The sequence below is a fragment of the Triplophysa rosa genome, linkage group LG4, assembly GCF_024868665.1.
Source record: "Triplophysa rosa linkage group LG4, Trosa_1v2, whole genome shotgun sequence".
In the NCBI taxonomy this organism is placed as follows: Eukaryota; Metazoa; Chordata; class Actinopteri; order Cypriniformes; family Nemacheilidae; genus Triplophysa; species Triplophysa rosa.
Window position 1 is genome coordinate 8,317,008 of NC_079893.1, and position 17,209 is coordinate 8,334,216.

The window sequence follows — 17,209 nt, forward strand, 5'->3', positions numbered from 1 at the left end:
TTTTTAATGTGCATTCCAATGAATATCAATCAAACGGCAGTTGGTTTGTTTTGATTTAAGCCATAATAACTAAAAATAATACAGCTCTACTAACACAATAAAAACATGATAACAATAAAAAACATGATTTTTTAATTAAAAAAAAAGGAGTTCCCTCATTTTGGAACCAAACTCTTCAAAAAATTTGTGAAAAAAAGAACTGAGCAAACAGCACCTATAAGCAAAGAATCAAAAATAATGCTCTACCATACTTCCAAAATATTAAATGATCAACAACAAGAATTGTTAGTCGCACACAATGCAAGAAAATTCACCACTCTGCAGTTTGCTTTGCTGTTTTTGCCTAATTTATTGCTTACATCCTGTCAACAATTTGTCTAAAAGTGTAAAACGTTAATCTTCCGCAATTGCACAAATCAGTGAGCTAAATCGTATGGTCGAATGATAATCGTATGATAATAGAGGCCAAGATCTTAGAGCTAATGATTGTCTCTATGTACTTTTCTGAGACTGCAAAACAAAACTGCCCGAGGAGCAGCTTTAGAAGATTAATCTACTTTTTCATTACTCAGATCTTCAAACGAAAAGTGTGTGCGAGTGTGATTCTGAAGACATGGCAGCGTTTGGACCTGGTGCTGACATTCATCTTAGGTGGACAGCGGTGAATACAGATGTAAATAGGGTGGAAAGTGTTTTGTGTCAAATCAATTTTGGAAGTAGGAAGGCATGGATTGTATTAGTAGTGTGAATGTGTCTTTATGTCTCCGGAGGACATTAAAGGAACACCGACAGTAAAAAATCATATAAAATGTAAAATTCTGTCATCACTTATTTACCCTAATGTTGTTTAAATCCTGTATATGACTTTTTCTGTGGAACACATAAGAAGATTTGAGAAATGTCTGAAATAGTGAAGGTTAATATCAGGTAACGGAGCTCATAAGAGGCCAAATTCACTGCACTTTCTTGAAAGACTCTTGTAAGACTTATAAGATAAGTTGCACCACACACACACGGCTCATGGTGGAATTAATATACCTGACTCAAATCCCTTTTATCCTCTACCAGGTGCTCTGTTACACCTTTTATAATAATAAAGTAGAGAGTTACTGAGATTAGACATACTAAGAGGTGTAAAGAGATAAACTACAGAGTGGAACTGAGAAATATTTGCTTTAACATTTAAAGTGTGTACCATTTCACAGCATAGTATTTCCTGAAAATGTGCTCAGCTCTTGTAAAGTAATGACTTCCTTCCTTCCAAGTGTGTGCTTGTCTGTTTCTGTTTCTTTCATTTCTCTCCTCCTTCACAATCACGTTTGGGAAAGAATCGAGCATATGATGTCATTACTCTACTTTTAAAAAATACAGCTCCACCAAAATTAAAATTCTGTCGTCGTTTACACACTCTCATGTCGTTCCAAACCCATATGCTGTTATGTTTTCTGCTGAATACAAAAGTAGATTTTCTTGAAGAATTATTACACGCCGGTTCTTGCCCTTCAGTAGTTCACAGTGATCAACTCCTGTGCGGTCTAAAAATATGAAAAAGCTCTATCAAAGCAGACCATATGGCTTAGTATATGGTTATAATTGACGCATTCTGAATTTAGCGAACAGACATTTCTCACACAATGCTATTGTATGACGTCAGAGGACATGGAATGTAATTACATGTATACATTTGGCAAACGCTTTTTATTCAAAGTGGTTTACAACGCATTCAATATTTTATCAGAATGTGTGTTCCCTAGGGGTCGAACCCATGTGGTTTGCACTGCTGTTGCAATGCTTGATCAACTGAGCTATAGAAAAATGACGAATAAAATTAAATTCGTGAACATTTTTTTAACGTTTGTGCTACTTTTATGAGGTCTTTGTCATTTTTAAAATATAACATATCGCTGCTGTCCTTTTGTAACCTCGTATCTCCATATACAGTATAGGTAGTTGTGCTATGACAGCAAAATAAACAAATCAATAACAGTGAAGTTAAATTGATTATATGCTATTTTAGATTAGAAATATAAATAATGTATTATTAACAGTTTTCTCTATTTTTGCGATGTCACACCATAGGACACATGTACGTTATATTTGTCAACTACCCATATACAGAAACACCTCAGCAAATGGGTTTTAAACCACAAGAGGGTATAAAACAATGACATAACTGAATGTTCCTTTAAGACATTCACTCTTTTTGGATCCTGCCCTCCAAATGGTCCTCTCTCTCTCTTCATTCTCTTGCTCTCCGGAGGGCAGTTCCTCTTCCTGACACGTTTTTAGCTTTTCAGTCTCGCCTGAAGAACAGCTGTATTTCGTTTATGCATCTTTTTCTCTTTTGCTCTCAACCCATGTCTTTTTCTCGCAAAAAAACGATAATGGACAATTATTGACCCAATTATTGAGCATGTAACCTTTCTGTCCCTGACCTCTAACTATTCCACTTGACCTCCCAGCATGCTCTCTTTTGGACAGAGAACAGAAAGTGAGAGAGACCGGCACGAGCGAAATCTATTTGAAATCTATTTGCATTTTAAAGCAAGGGCAGGTTACTAGTACATACAGTGCCTTGGAAAAATATTAAAATTCGACTACATCATAAATTGTCAACTGTACAAACCTGCATTTGATCCCAGGGGTACTGATGTTCAGTGGGTTCAGGTGTGGGATTTGTGCAGGTGAGTTAAGTTCTCCCACCTCAGACTTAGTAAATCATTTCTTTATGGACCTCGCTTTGTGCACAGAGGCATTGTCATGCTAAAACAGAAAATTGCCTTCCCCGTGCACTCAATTCTGTATAATGCCATTGTATGCCGTAGCATTAAGATTTGTCTACGCCGAAATTAAAATGCCTAGCAAACCCATTAATCAGAAGGGGTGTCCGTGTACCCCAGCCAGCACTGTGCGCGTACTTGAATGGGAATGTCAGATGAATATGTGCGTATTCTGCGCTACCTGTGACCCTCAGTTTATCTGTGCCAATACTGATCTCCTCTTCATCAGCAGAAAAGAGGACTCGCTCTCCATCGCTACTTCTCACCTCGAACCTTTGACACTGGGCTTCCACCATCTCTGAGCCTACAGAAAGAGAGGGAGAGAGACATATATTTAACGCATTAAAATCTTTGTGGTCCACAAACACCATCGGTCTTCTTGTGAAAAGACAGGAGACAGGGTTGTTAGGAGAGTTATTGAGAGAAAGTATTTTCAAATAGGATGCTGGCTTAAATGGTGCCTGATGTAGAGAGTTACATTGGGACCGCTTATTGGGGTTTTAAACAGAGCCGAAATAAAAGGCAATTTCCAGGACGTTTAAAGACACACAACATGCTACAATGTCAAGGCTGATGTAAACAACCAGTTTGGCCAAGCTGGGGGAACAACTTGTTTAGCGTGTCAACTGAGTGGTTTCCCTAGTTGACCACATGAAAAAGCACAAAAGGACCTAACCAAGCTGGGAAACCATTTTAACAAAGAAATGACAATATTGTTTGTACAATTTGGTTAAAGCGAAAATAAAACAGTCGGTCAAGTTAACATTATTTAGTAAATTGGTTTTCACGCTATCCCGCTATTTCACTTTATTCACTCTGTCTGTCTTTCCATCGTTGCACGGTTGCACTTATCATATTTTTGTATTCCTAAACTCACTCTCTCACTTGTTTCGCTTCCTGTTTTTTCTCTCCAACCCTCTTCAAGTCCCTTAAGACAAGGAGAGAGGTCCACTAAAGAATAAAGACACAACATAAGCGGCGTTGGCAATGTAGGAACGATTTCATAGTTCTGGGACGATTTGCCGGAAGTACAGGCTTTTTGTTGTTTTCGCACCGCAGTAACCGGAAAGAATTTTTGTTCGGGAGAACCTTTTCGGAGGAACACTTTAGCTCTTTTTCCAAGGCATTCTCTAAACCAGCAGGATCGGAACGACCCGTGACGTAAGCAAACACTGATTGGCCGAACTTCTGTTGTTTGCTTGTTTGTCGTTGTTTGACCGACGCGCTTAAATGACGTTGCTGTCGACCAACTTACGTTACTAAATAGTTCCTTTTGCCGGCGCGAATGCGATCAGGGAAATGACGCGAGGGAAAACTTAGTCCACGAACGAGAGCCCTTTTTACTCGTTCCGGAACTTTGTTCCTGAACTTATCCGGTCGGAATGCGTCTATATTGACACAAACAAAAAAATGTTTTTTAATTTAAATGGTTGCATTTATTTGCATGTATTTGTTAAGCCATTTTTGTGTAGGCATGAGTTTTGATATATGTGACCCTGGACAACAAAACCAGTCTTATGGGTCAATTTTTCGAAATTGAGATTTTTACGTAATCTGAAAGATGAATAAATAAACTTTCTATAGATATATGAGTTGTTAGAATAGGACAATATCTGGCTGAGATACAACCGTTTAAAACTCTGGAATCTGAGAGCTCAAAAAAATCAAAATATTGAGAAAATTGCCTTTGAAGTTGTTAATCAGGGGCACTGTGGCAGACCATCCACTCACAAAAATAAAGTTTTTATATATTTAAGGCAGGAAATTTACAAAATATCTTCATGGAACATGATCTTTACTTAATATCCTAATGATTTTTGGCATAAAAGAAAAATCGATAATTTTGACCCACACAATGTATTTTTGTCTTTTACTAAAAATGTTCCCGTGCTACTTAAGACTGGTTTTGTGATCCAGGGTCACATATAGCTATATAGCACTAAAAGCGGTTCTTGGCTCAAAATCATAGTGGAACCACTTTTAGTGCTATAAAGAACCATATTTTGGTGCTTCAGTGGTTCTTTGGGATGAGGTGCTATATAGAACCGCTGAAGAACCATACAGGGGCTTAACAGGTTCTTTATACAGAAACAGTGTTATAGCACCTCGGTCACCCCAAAGAACCTCTGAAGAACCACTGAAGAACCACAGAAGCACCAAGATATGGTTCTATATAGCACTAAAAGTGGTTCCCCTATGATTACAAGCAAAGAACCACTTTTAGTGCTATATAGCACCATTTTTTTTAAGAGTGTACTACAGCCTCCTATTGTATACACTGTCATCTTTTCAGATGATTACTCCGGTGGAAAATGAACAGTACAAAATGAAAAAAAAGTATTGTATGATGTCATCATAATTCATGTACAAAAGGGTTATACAATTTATGGGAAAGACTTCTTAGACATTTGTTATTGTCGGTATTATTCCTGTCAAACATGATTCAGAAGCAGGGAAATGAATCTGTTTTGTCTCTTGCACTCATGGTGAAGCGAGAGAGCTGAATGGAACTGATCTAGGTTTTATTCACACAGAGCGTCTGAAACACTATTGCATTGTCATTGGAAACTCGGGAGCCTTTAATCCAGTGGCCCAAGCACACACACACACACACGGATAATACAACGGCTTCAGAGACTATTATTCATCACAGCTATCATATCTCCCATGTCTTATGTGACCTTGGAGAGCAAACTTTGAAAGGCTTTGTTTGTTTGCATGGTGTGTGACAGAAAATGAACTTCTTTTATTCCTAAACTCACTCTCTCACTTTGCCACCCTCTTTTGTCTTTCTAGCCCTCTTCATCCATTTATTTGCTGTTTTTTGGTATTTATTCTGCAAGACATTTCTCAAGTCTCTTTAAGTGATAGTTCAGCCAAAAATGCAAATTCTGTCATCATTTACTCACCCTCTCGTCATATCAAACCTGTTTGACTTTCATTCTTCCGCAGAACACAAAAGATATTTTTAAGAATGTTGTTAACCGGCACCCATTCACTTGCATTGGTTTTGTGTCCATTCAATAGAAGTCAATGGGTGCCGGGCTCTGTTCGGTTACCAAATTCCTTCAGAATATCTTCTTTTGTGTTCTGCAGAAGAAAGAAAGATGATTTTAAATATAAAACGAACACGTTATTCATTATTTTACTGCTTGTTAGTCTTTTTTCTTACGATTATAAAAATGCCATCGTTTGATATATTTTAAAGAATTGAAAATCTACATTAATTACGTTGGCCAGAGATTCAAGACGTGCTTGATGATAAGGCAAGGCTAATTTCGATTATGCTGATTAGGCCGAAAGGAAATAATGCTAATAAAGTGTTCATTTACACTCATATTTGATTAATCCTCTCTTGACCGTATCATACCACACAGCGGTGGACAGAGATTTGCTTGAAAGACAATTCCACTACAGAGCATATGATCATCTTCAGAGAGATGTGATGAGAGGACACACTAAAGCTTTTTTTTCTTATTCTCCCTGCTGTTTATTCAGCTTTAAAGGGATAATTCACTCAAAATTGAAATTCCTCTCATAATTTATTCACCCTCCTGCCATTCCAGATGTATATAACTTTTTCAACTTAAAGGATTAGGGAGGATCTTGTGTCTTGTGTTGATCTTGTGTTGATGGATAATGTGTGAGAAAAATATGAATATTTGACGCATATTAAATGAAAAACATTCATGAAAGTTCGAACATAAGTATAACTTGTGCATAAAGGACATTTTGGGTGAAATGCACATATTTATAAAATATAGTGAAATTACAAGAGAATTAAACTTTCTTTGGTGCACCGTTTCTTTCAATTAGAATACGTATAGACCTTGTTGGTTGGCACGCAAGCCTACTTTTAATAGCTTGAACCATTAATCCATTTATTTATTGTACTTGTGTTTAAGAATGACCAAACACATTGCATTAAACTTTTGTCCAATGAAATTCTCTCTAGAGGAAGAATTTCAGTCCAAAACACCACCTGATGCCGACTAGCAGGCATCAAATCCCGGTTCACAGCTGTGATAAAACCCTTTAGGCTATTTAAAAAAAGGTACAAGTCCTTCGATATGTCCTGCCAACACTTCCTATTTAATAAAAATGATGTCAACACAGGAAGTGTTCATATTTATGTTCATCATATTTAACTTAACTTATTACTTTAGTGGGTTTTCTCCGTGAACGCAAATGTTTAGAGCAAACCCGCTCAATATTTGGACAAGGACATCATCACTTTTGCAAAGCCAGCCAGACCGCAGCGCCTCACAGATCTCCCCTCTGTTCCACTCATCCAGGTGATTTAAATCGATGAAACGATGTGACGGATATGAACAACCTGCTCTTGAATATTAATTGATAGCCCTCATCAAAAGTATGGATTGATGATTAATTGTTGTTTTGAGGTGGGAGGAAATGAAAAGCTTCTCTCAAAGTGAAGCGCCACGAATAAATGACCTCGTTGTGGAAACCCAGATGGCGCGGTGGACCCTGAGAAACAAGTCGAAAATTCCCTACCATTGAATTCATTCAGGCTATTCTCAGTCAACGATTTTGCAACCTGAAAAAAGCGATGCAAGAAAAGTCGGCTATTCAGAAGCGTTCTTCTCTACACTGTAATGTGCCAAACATATTCTGCTCTATTACATTGCAGCCATAGAAAAAGTGTGAAAGATTTGGATGAGGTTGCCCTCTGCGAGAAGGCTGTCTATAAGCACGCCGAGGTTCTGAATTACTGTGACCATATAAGCAAACAACCACAGCTGACGCAAGACAAAGAAATGTCAAAAACGGTCCATTTTTAGTGGTGATTTAAAAAAAATCTCCTTTGTTCCTCTGTGAATAAAAGTAGCTTTCTGAAACGTGCGACACAAAAAAGATAGAATAAATAAGAGTAAATAGGGAAAGATAAAATATTTATCTGAGCTTGATGACCATCATCAATAAAAGACAAAACGGGTGAATTTTGATCACCTGCATTCATCAGTGGGTGTGCGTTCATGTGTCTGGGTGTGGCTCGCAGACACGGTAAAGAGACGAATATTCAGAGTTGTTGTCATAATCAGGAAACAACGTGTAGAAGACTGATGTGTCTATTTGTACGCATTAATCTTCATACGTCCTTTTGGTAGGTAACCTCTCTCTCTCCATAGCAGGCGGGGTGTAAGCTCACTACCTCTAAGAGGCAATGTGGCATTACGAATGATGATGTTCATTTAAAACTAGCAATTTATTCTGGCTAAATTACACAACATAAAACAGCACATTTAATTTCCGAGCGTTCCTCGACATGCGTGCATACTTTGCCGATGTATTCTTACTCTGATTAATTACTTGGAACTAATCACTCAAATCACTGGATTCTTGCTACCACGCAACTCTTAATTCGTGACTCCCACATGAGCTCAGAGAACTGATGCAGTTGATATGCAATTTTTAAATACTTCTACATTGAAATTCATTCTTCTATAGTATGCTTGGAAGTGGTTGCAATGGAAAAAAGAATATGTAAAGCATTCATTGAAGGCAAAACCGACTTTGAAATTCAAATGCATGCAATTGTTTTGCATACTGATGGAAATTATCTGGAGTATTTTTTCACTGTCTATACAGTATATACTGTGCATCACAAAAGATAAAGCTGCAATACAACTTTTCAGGTTAAAAATAAACACAAATAAGTTATTGAGCAAGTACATAAAAAAGTGGCAAATCTAAAAAGTATCTTTTTTCCAGATTCGCATTGTTTACTCTGCTTACTGTGCAAATTTATTAGACCACCACCACCCAATGTAAGGTTTGTGCCACAGCGTCCCTCAACTAACGATATTGACGATTATCAAAACCATTTTTAGGTTTCTGTAATGGTTAATTTTTTATTCAGATTCCCAATACAGTTATTTACTTGTAGTCCTTTACAAAAAAAAGTTTTAAGGGTTGAATGTTACATTCAGTTCTGACTTTTGAAGTTGAATGTGCCGGCTACAATTTGGGTATAAAAATGTGATCAAAGACTATTTAGTTGTTTCTCTGCTATTAATACATGACAATAAAATTTGAAGTTTTATTTTTGAACAGATTTGTACAATATTTGTGTTTTTATCATGACAGGTGGTCTTATAAATTTGTTAAACACTGTATATTACTCATTTTGAGTTTCGCCGTTGGGTACTATTTCACGGAAATGTCAGTTTGACATCATATTACTACAACCTGCATAAGATAAGTACACATGAAGCTCCAATTTTATGTTTCAAACAGAGATGGCAATATAGAGAAAAAGTAACAGAATCCAGCTTTAAAGGGATAGTTCACCCCAAAAAATCTAACTCATTTTCATCACTTATTCACTTTCAAGCCATTCCAAGCTTGTATGACTTTCATTCTTCTGCAAAACACAAAAGAAGATATTTTGAAAAATGTTGGTAACCAAACAACATTGGCCCCCATTGACTTCCATTGTATGGATACAAAACATAATTTCTCAAATATATATTATTTTGTGTTCCACAGAAGGAAGAGTCTTATACAGGTTTGGAATGACGTACGGGTAAATAATGACAGAATTTTCATTTTTAAGAGAACTATCCTTTAAGGGATATTCACTAGTCTTGATTATATCATTGGAGGTCGTAAAGTCACTGTACTGTACTAGGTGTTGTCAAAGTTACACATACAAAAAAGTGAGAAAAAGAGCAAGGTACAATGGTACTACGTAGCATTTTACATATAAATCATGATTATGATGCATAGATGTGCCAGAGTATAGAAAGTACCACGTGAAAGCATCACAGCACAAGTGAAGTATAGTAACTCCTATTATTGCTAATTTGCATTCAGCTGAACTCTGCTCATCCTGGTTATAACACCAATGGCTGCTGTCGCTCACGACTTATCAAATCCCCAATTCTTATTACAAATGAATGAGTTACGGCCGCTTTGTCACCGCAAGTCTCTGTGAATGCGAGCACCCCTTTGGTGTCATGTCAATGTAAAGTAGCAATTTAGCAGATGCTTCTATCCAAAGCGACTTGTAGTGCACTTATTGCAGTTTGCCCTGAAGCAGCTCGGGGTTAAGTGCCTTGCTCAAGGAGGTAGAGCTTGTGGATTTCTCAGCCCAGATCTTTAAAGGAACAGCTACCCCAAATTAAAAACTCCCAAAAGTCAAATATACAGTAGGCATCATTGAAGATTTATTTGTGAATTCAAATTTGGGTTTGTTCCTCACACAGATCTATCATACACTATGGCTTCATAAAACGTCTTTTTGGCCTTTTTAGAGCCTGGTCAATCTGAACTGTCATTTTATGACAAGAATTCAAAATGTAGAAAAATTAACCGCAGGTTTGAAAAGGTGAACCGTCCCTTAAACTACCAAACCACACCTCCATAATGTGTTAGGAAGGATGAACAAAGTCACTTTTGATGCTGGCAGCATCTTTGTGCACGTGTACGTGTGAGACCCCACTGTCACAAATCTCTTCCTGTCGTCCTTGCCCACCCCCAGAGCGCGTGTCTATGCTCGCTCGTCCTCTCGGTCACCCGTCGCTAATGAAATCATCTCCCGCGCTCTCAAAAGTGAGAAGGCATTCATTATGCAGTCCACACTTATAAAAATGAAAAGTCAATAAGCTGACGGGGAAAAACAGATGCCGTGTTCCCCTCCTCGTCCCTTAGTTGTTATCCTCTCCAGCTCACAGCTGGAGCGGAGCGTGAGAACAGCCCGCGTGCGGATTATTTTCACGTCTCCTGATTTCAATCACCCGTGTGGGGACCTCGTGGCGAACAGCGGGGCTTTTCCAGTTAGTGGAGAAGGATGGAGGGAGAGTCTAAACAAGATCTGGCAGGACAAGCATGATGGGCTGGCAGCTCACCTTCGTAGACATCCAATCAACAGCTCCAACTAAATCCTGCCACCCCATCATTCAAGCAATGTTCGAGGTGACGAGGAGCATCTTTTCTGACCACCATTTGTCTGAAAAACACATCTCCAATGGATCACCAGGAGAAGTTTAAAGCCTGCAAAACCATGACAGACTTCCGCTCTCAGATATTAAACGGCTCCCATATGAACACAACATGAGAAAATCAGTTGAAGATGATGAAACGCATTTAAAACCTGCAATTTATTCTGGCTAAATTACACAACATAAAACAGCAACTTATTTTTTAAGCGTTCATCTACATGCATGAATACTTTGCCAATGTATTCTTACTCTGATTAATTACTTGGAACTAATCGCTCAGTTGCTGGATATTTGGTGCAGTGGAACTCAGAACTTACTTGGTGACTCCCACATGAGCTCCAGGCACTTTGACACAGCTGTTTGGAGATTTTCAGGTATAAATGTACATCTAAATTTGTTCCTCTGTGCTCACTGCGCTGCAGTGGATGCAACGTTTGATATAATAATAAAAGTATAGTTCACGCAAAAATGGAAGTTCTCTCACTATTTACTCAGCGTCATGCCATCCCAGATGCATATGAAATATTTTCTTCAGTTGAACACAAAGATTAAAAATGTATTAAAAATAATACTAAAAAAGTGTATTTAGCTAAATGTAAATGTTAAAAACATTTAACACGTCCATATTGGTAATTATTAGATCTTGCATGTACGAAACACGCATATGATATCTAGTCAACAGACACATGAGAACCAATGAGATTTATCTACACACACCAATGATATTTATCTAAATACATTGAATTTGGAATGCAGTTACCTTAAAAAACCATGGGGTGTACGCATACACGCTCATGATCAGGGAAGAGAGAAAGCAAGAACGTTTTTGTTATTTTGAGGGCGGAGCCTTAAAGGCGGTGGGGGTATTTGTTGTATTTGTTTCAACAGCGTTTCTCAGAAAAATTTCAACAGCGGTTCTTTGAAATTGCTTACTGTACCTATAAGTTGAGCACTTACTACATTTTAATTTCATATTTTTTTCAAGAAGCTGCCTAAATACTACAAACTATAGTCAAAATTACATTTTTACCTCAGCTTTACTGTAACGTTGCTTCTAGTAGCTCAACTGTCTGCTCTCCAAAGCTACAACATTACATCACTGCATATGTGTGATTTGAACTTTATTCGTGACGTCACCAATGTCTGCTGCCGCTTTTGTCATTTGGAATCGGCATACATCGACAACATAAATTCATTTTAACTACTTCAGTTCGATTTGCTCTACTAACTTGCTGTCAGTGTGAATGGCTTTTAGTGTCATGTAAATGTGAGGTGTTAAGTAGCAATTTAGCAGCTTCTTTTATCCCCGAAGAAGGTCAGCCCAAAGCCATGAGGAGCATGACAGACTAGCGCTCTCAGACATTAAGCGACTCCCTTACGAATGCGGGATGAAGTCGTGATCGCATTGCTCCCGCTCCTTGCTCACCGCAGCACAATGGCACATCAATCATCTGAACTTATGGGACATATTATAAAAACACAGACCTCTGCACTCGAGGGCCAAGCTATCAGAGGAAAGCCCAGCTCTCTAGCTCTCAGCACCTCTGCACAATTTCTGTTTCAAGATTAATGTTCTCAGAGCGAGCGGGTTCGAGGAGGAGAGCGAGCGAGCGCGAGAAGAGCGGGTGGCAAGGACCACTCAGGAAACAAGATGCGATACAGTAAAACTTTGCTATCTGATTGGGAGCTGTTTTATGATGTGATATTGTCTAAATGTTCAGGCGGCATCGAGAGAGCAGTGGCAGCCAAGGGCGATGGCCTGTAGACTTGTGGGTAATGTCAGAGAGAGGGCACATTGGAGAGAGAACTTTTGCAACTGCAGATGGGCAACACACCGTCAGTGAGTAAAGTACATTCAAATAACATCTGCCCATGGGCACGTACATTATGAAGTTAAGTATGGGACTCAAATAGCTCGAGATTCAATTTAAACCTTTGCGTTTATCATAATACAGGCCATAAGAGTCAGAAAACGCTTGCCGCATGTTTGCTAGTAAAACAGAGCTATCAATTCTGTATTCAGAATCAGATTATTTTATTTCTAAAGCAATGTACTGTAATGCTGACGGTTAAATAATACAGATGTGTACAATTCTGCCCATTTATACATTTGGGTAAACAATGGAAGCAATTGGGTCAACATTAGGAAATCAAAAAGCATAAGTGCAATAAAACATGTCTCACAAAGCCTACTACAGTGTACAGAGCTAAGTTTTTTTTTGTTAATATATATAGATAGAGTAGAAAAGATATGCAAGTCAGAAATGATCGGTTCGTGAGAGCGATTTTTTACCTTTTTGGGATGGCACCACAAGACGTCGTTCATTTGCAGAGCGTAAGGGTCTGGCGGGTACATAAGTCTGCATTAGTGAATGAAGATAAGGGGGTGCCAAACCAGTGGTGGTCTTGTAGGCCAGGAGCAGAGTCTTGAATTTGATGCGAGCGACTATAAGGAGCCAATGTAACTTAATGAAGAGAGGGGTGATGTGTGCTCTCTTTGGTTCATTGAAGACCACACTTGCCGCTGCATTCTGGATCATCTGTAAAGGTTTTGTTGTGCAAGCAGGAAGTTCAGCTAGTAGCGCATTGCAATAGTCCAGTCTGGACAGAACAAGAGCCTGGACTAGGACCTGAGTAGCATGCTCGGATAGGAAAGGTCTAATTTTCCTGATATTGTAGAGGATGAATCTACAGGACCGAGTGGTGCTGGCAATCTGATCTGTGAAGTTTAGCTGATAATCACCACTCCCAGGTGTCTGGCCATTCTGGAAGATGTGATGGTTGATGAGCCCAGTTGAATGGAGAAGTTGTGATGGATCTTAGGGTCGGACGGGATTACAAGCAGTTCTGATTTAGCAAGGTTCAGCTGCAAGTGATAGTCCTTCATCCAGAGCGAAATGTCGGCTAGGCATGCTGAAATGCATGCAGAAACAGTCGGATCGTCAGGCTGAAATGACAGGTGGAGTTGTGTATCATCCGCATAGCAGTGATAGGAAAAGCCATGTTTCCGAATGACAGAGCTAAGGGATATCATGTATACAGAAAAGAGCAACGGCCCAAGCACTGAGCCCTGAGGCACCCCTGTATCGAGATGTTGGGACTCAGAGACCTCACCTCTCCAGGGTACTCTAAATGACATACCTGAGTGGTAAGACCTGAACCATTGTAGCACCATTCTGGAGATGCCCATAGCCTTGAGGGTCGACAGGAGGATGTGGTGGTTAACGGTGTCAAAGGCGGCAGATAGATCCAGTAGGATGAGTACAGATGAGTTTGAGGCGGCTCTTGCCAGTCTCAGGGCTTCAATAACAGAGAGCAGCGCAGTCTCAGTGGAATGACCGCTCTTGAAACCTGACTGGTTGCTGTCTAGGAGGTTGTTCTGCGTGAGAAAGGAGGAGAGCTGGTTACATACAACACGCTCAAGAGATTTAGCAATGAAGGGGAGGAGAGATACTGGTCTGTGGTTATCTAACAGTGCAGGATTAAGAGTGGGTTTCTTCAGTAGTGGGGTAATACAGGCTTCTTCGAAGACTGCGGGAAATGTACCAGTGGTGAGAGACGAGTTGATAATGTGGGTCAGAGTGGGAAAAACCGATGGAGAGATGGACTGGAGGAGATGAGTGGGGATGGGATCTAGCGGGCAGGTCGTTGGGTGGTTCGAAGACATGACCTTGGAAACATCATCTTCAGATAGGAGGGAGAAAGAGGGGAGCGAGCATGTGTCGGGGGTTTGGGCGTGATCAAGAGGTGGCGGCGCAGAGGACTGACTGCTGATGGTGGTAGTTTGCAGTAGACACAGGTAGACATAAACATAACTGGACAAGCTTTTCCATCTCCTTTAAGAGCTCCCTTGTTTGCAAATGCAATTTTGACAGAAAATGGGCCGCTACATCAATGTTATTACGCTGCAGCAATGAGTCCATGTCAGACTCAGCAATCATTGTGCCCTTCACAGCTTTCAAAAGAATGTCTTTTCTCTTTTGCTCTGATCAAATCTACGTTCAATTTCTGCCCTCACAATATCCAACGCTTCATAAAATTTGCGTCTTTTAGCTTGGAAATCCAAAATTCACTTTTGCCCCATAATCTTTTTAGAGTTCGTTTTTTAGCAGAGGCTCACGTCTGATACTGCGTGCCATTGTACGTGTGTGCTTCAATTAAGATTCAAGACAAAGAATTATGATAGACCCCTACTTCCTCGCCCCTGGATATGCAACACGATACTGTGGAAACGATAACAAGTGTATCACAATATTTTGAACAAAATGTAAAAATATAACTTGAAATGAAACTAGGAAAAAATGAAATGAAACTCAGATGACAGATTAATATCCAAAACATTAACATTTTCAATAACATTGTTAACGTTTAAGGTTTATTTGAACCTTCTGTAAGTAAATAAATAAAAATGGAATAAGCCTGTCACTGAAAAATAAAAAAATAAAAATATATATGTTAATAATCGTGATACAATCAACATAGCTTTACGATACATATCTTTAATTTTATTGCAATATGTTATACACCACTATACATCCTTAGTTTAAACCACCTAAGGGTGCGACCACACAGAACGCGCTTTTCATGTTGGAAAACACGAAGCGCGCCGTGCTACTCTTTTGGTGACTCTTTGAAAAGAGCAGCGCGCAGCGTTTTTTTATGTTGCTAGGTAACCTGAAACAGCCACAACAAGTTTCTCCTCCATGTCTCCAGGCATTCCGAGCATCTGTAAACTTCCGTTGCCAAAAAGGAAGCCCCGCCTCTCCACTCATTCGATTGGACAATGGAAAAAAGCGCACATGACGTCAAGCGATTTTCTGCTCAGAGTTGAGTTTTTTTCAACTTCGGGCGCTCGGAGCGCTCTGCCTAAAACCGAGGCGCAGCAGGTGGCAGAAACGCGAGGCGCCCTGTGCGCATAAGCAGCACGCAAAACACTCCCTGCCAACTGAAAACAATTCAAATGAGGCGCGTCTAACAGCAAAAGACGCGTTCTGTCTGATCAGGCCCTAAAACAGCAAAAAAGCTGTTTGATGGTAAACAATTATGACCATGCTCATTTCAAATCATTTCACTTATCAGCTTATCAAGATGAGCTATTTAAACTTTTCATACGTTACATCAAGTCACCAACATTTTAAATTGTAAATTACTTGTAAAGTTAATTTAATTGTACTTAAACACTTTTTATAGTGCACCAGGGTTGCCAAGTCCTCAGTTTTACCGCAGAAGTGGGGTACTTTAATACTGTTGCAGTGGGTCAAGGCTTTTTTACTGTACTGTACTTTTACTAAGAATCTGTACAACTGCAGCAGTTGAGGACTATTATTCTGCCATGCCGAATTGAGGAAGAGCTGATGACGACACGGGTTGATCTTCAGCTGACCAATCAGCCGAATGGGGAGTTTCATTCACGCCCACATTTAGAGAAAGAATATTCAAGCTGTTTGTTCATTTTTCTATTCCTGAATGAAAAACGAAAAATCGAGCTGAATTCCTGTTTTTCGTGTTTTTGAAAAAAATAAAAACACAAAAAAGGAGCCGTTTTCTCATTTTTCAACTTTAAATAAAAAAAACACTGAACGAATGATACACGGATTTTCTTTCCTTGTTTTAAATTTGATTTACTTTTGCACGAGTGTGCGGATGCCAATTAGGAGCACAATAAGGTTATGTTTGAGAAAAATGAATCTGTGCTCCGTAAAATGCCAAATGTGTGTTCGTCTAAACTGCGCATCTGGATATACGCCCGGTTTGAACGCTCCTCTCCATCATTTGATGAATAGCTGCTGCCAGATCAATAGAAAATTTACACAAAACATCCTTATAAATGAAATTCGGTTTAACGCTTGCGTTCCACCAGGCAATAATTGCACCAGACAAACAGTACTGAGTTTACATTTATATTTATTAATTTAACGAATACTTTTATCCAAAGCGACATTCACAAGAGGGAGCATTTAACATTTGCCTTTAGTTCGTTTCCTTTAAGATTTTGAGTGACTAAAGCACAATGTATAATCACAACCAGTATATTTTTTGTTAAAAAAAAGTGTATTAAGCATGTAATAAAATAATATAAATATTTTATAAATAAAATTAAATAAATGTTAATAATTTTATAAAATTATTAATTTTGTATTTATAAACACATAAACATTCATGCATATATTTAAGAAAATATTTATAAAAATGAATAACGATGCATAATTTCAATTATTGGTAAATATAAATAAATCCATAAATATTTTTCCTAAATATATAAATGTATGTTTTTGTGTTTATAAATACAAAATTAATAAACACAGTACATAGACATATATTATGTAAACATAAGCTTTTATTCTGGATGCAAGTAATTGTTTGAAAGTCCTAAATAAATAATGAAATGAAATGAAATAATGAAATTAAATAAAAAAATGTATTTGTAATTTGAACTATTGTGTAAAATTTCACATAAAATATCAG

At 38.5% G+C, this 17,209-nt stretch overlaps 1 protein-coding gene across 2 annotated transcripts in view; it reads right to left on the reverse strand.

Annotated features, from left to right (window-relative positions):
* LOC130552534 (zeta-sarcoglycan) overlaps positions 1–17,209 on the reverse strand; it is a 235,344-nt gene that overhangs the window by 31,173 nt on the left and 186,962 nt on the right. For both annotated transcript variants that reach the window (XM_057330877.1, XM_057330876.1), the window contains one exon: positions 2,962–3,084. In XM_057330877.1, the coding sequence (XP_057186860.1) occupies positions 2,962–3,084 (123 nt within the window). The remainder of the gene's footprint in view (positions 1–2,961; positions 3,085–17,209) is intronic.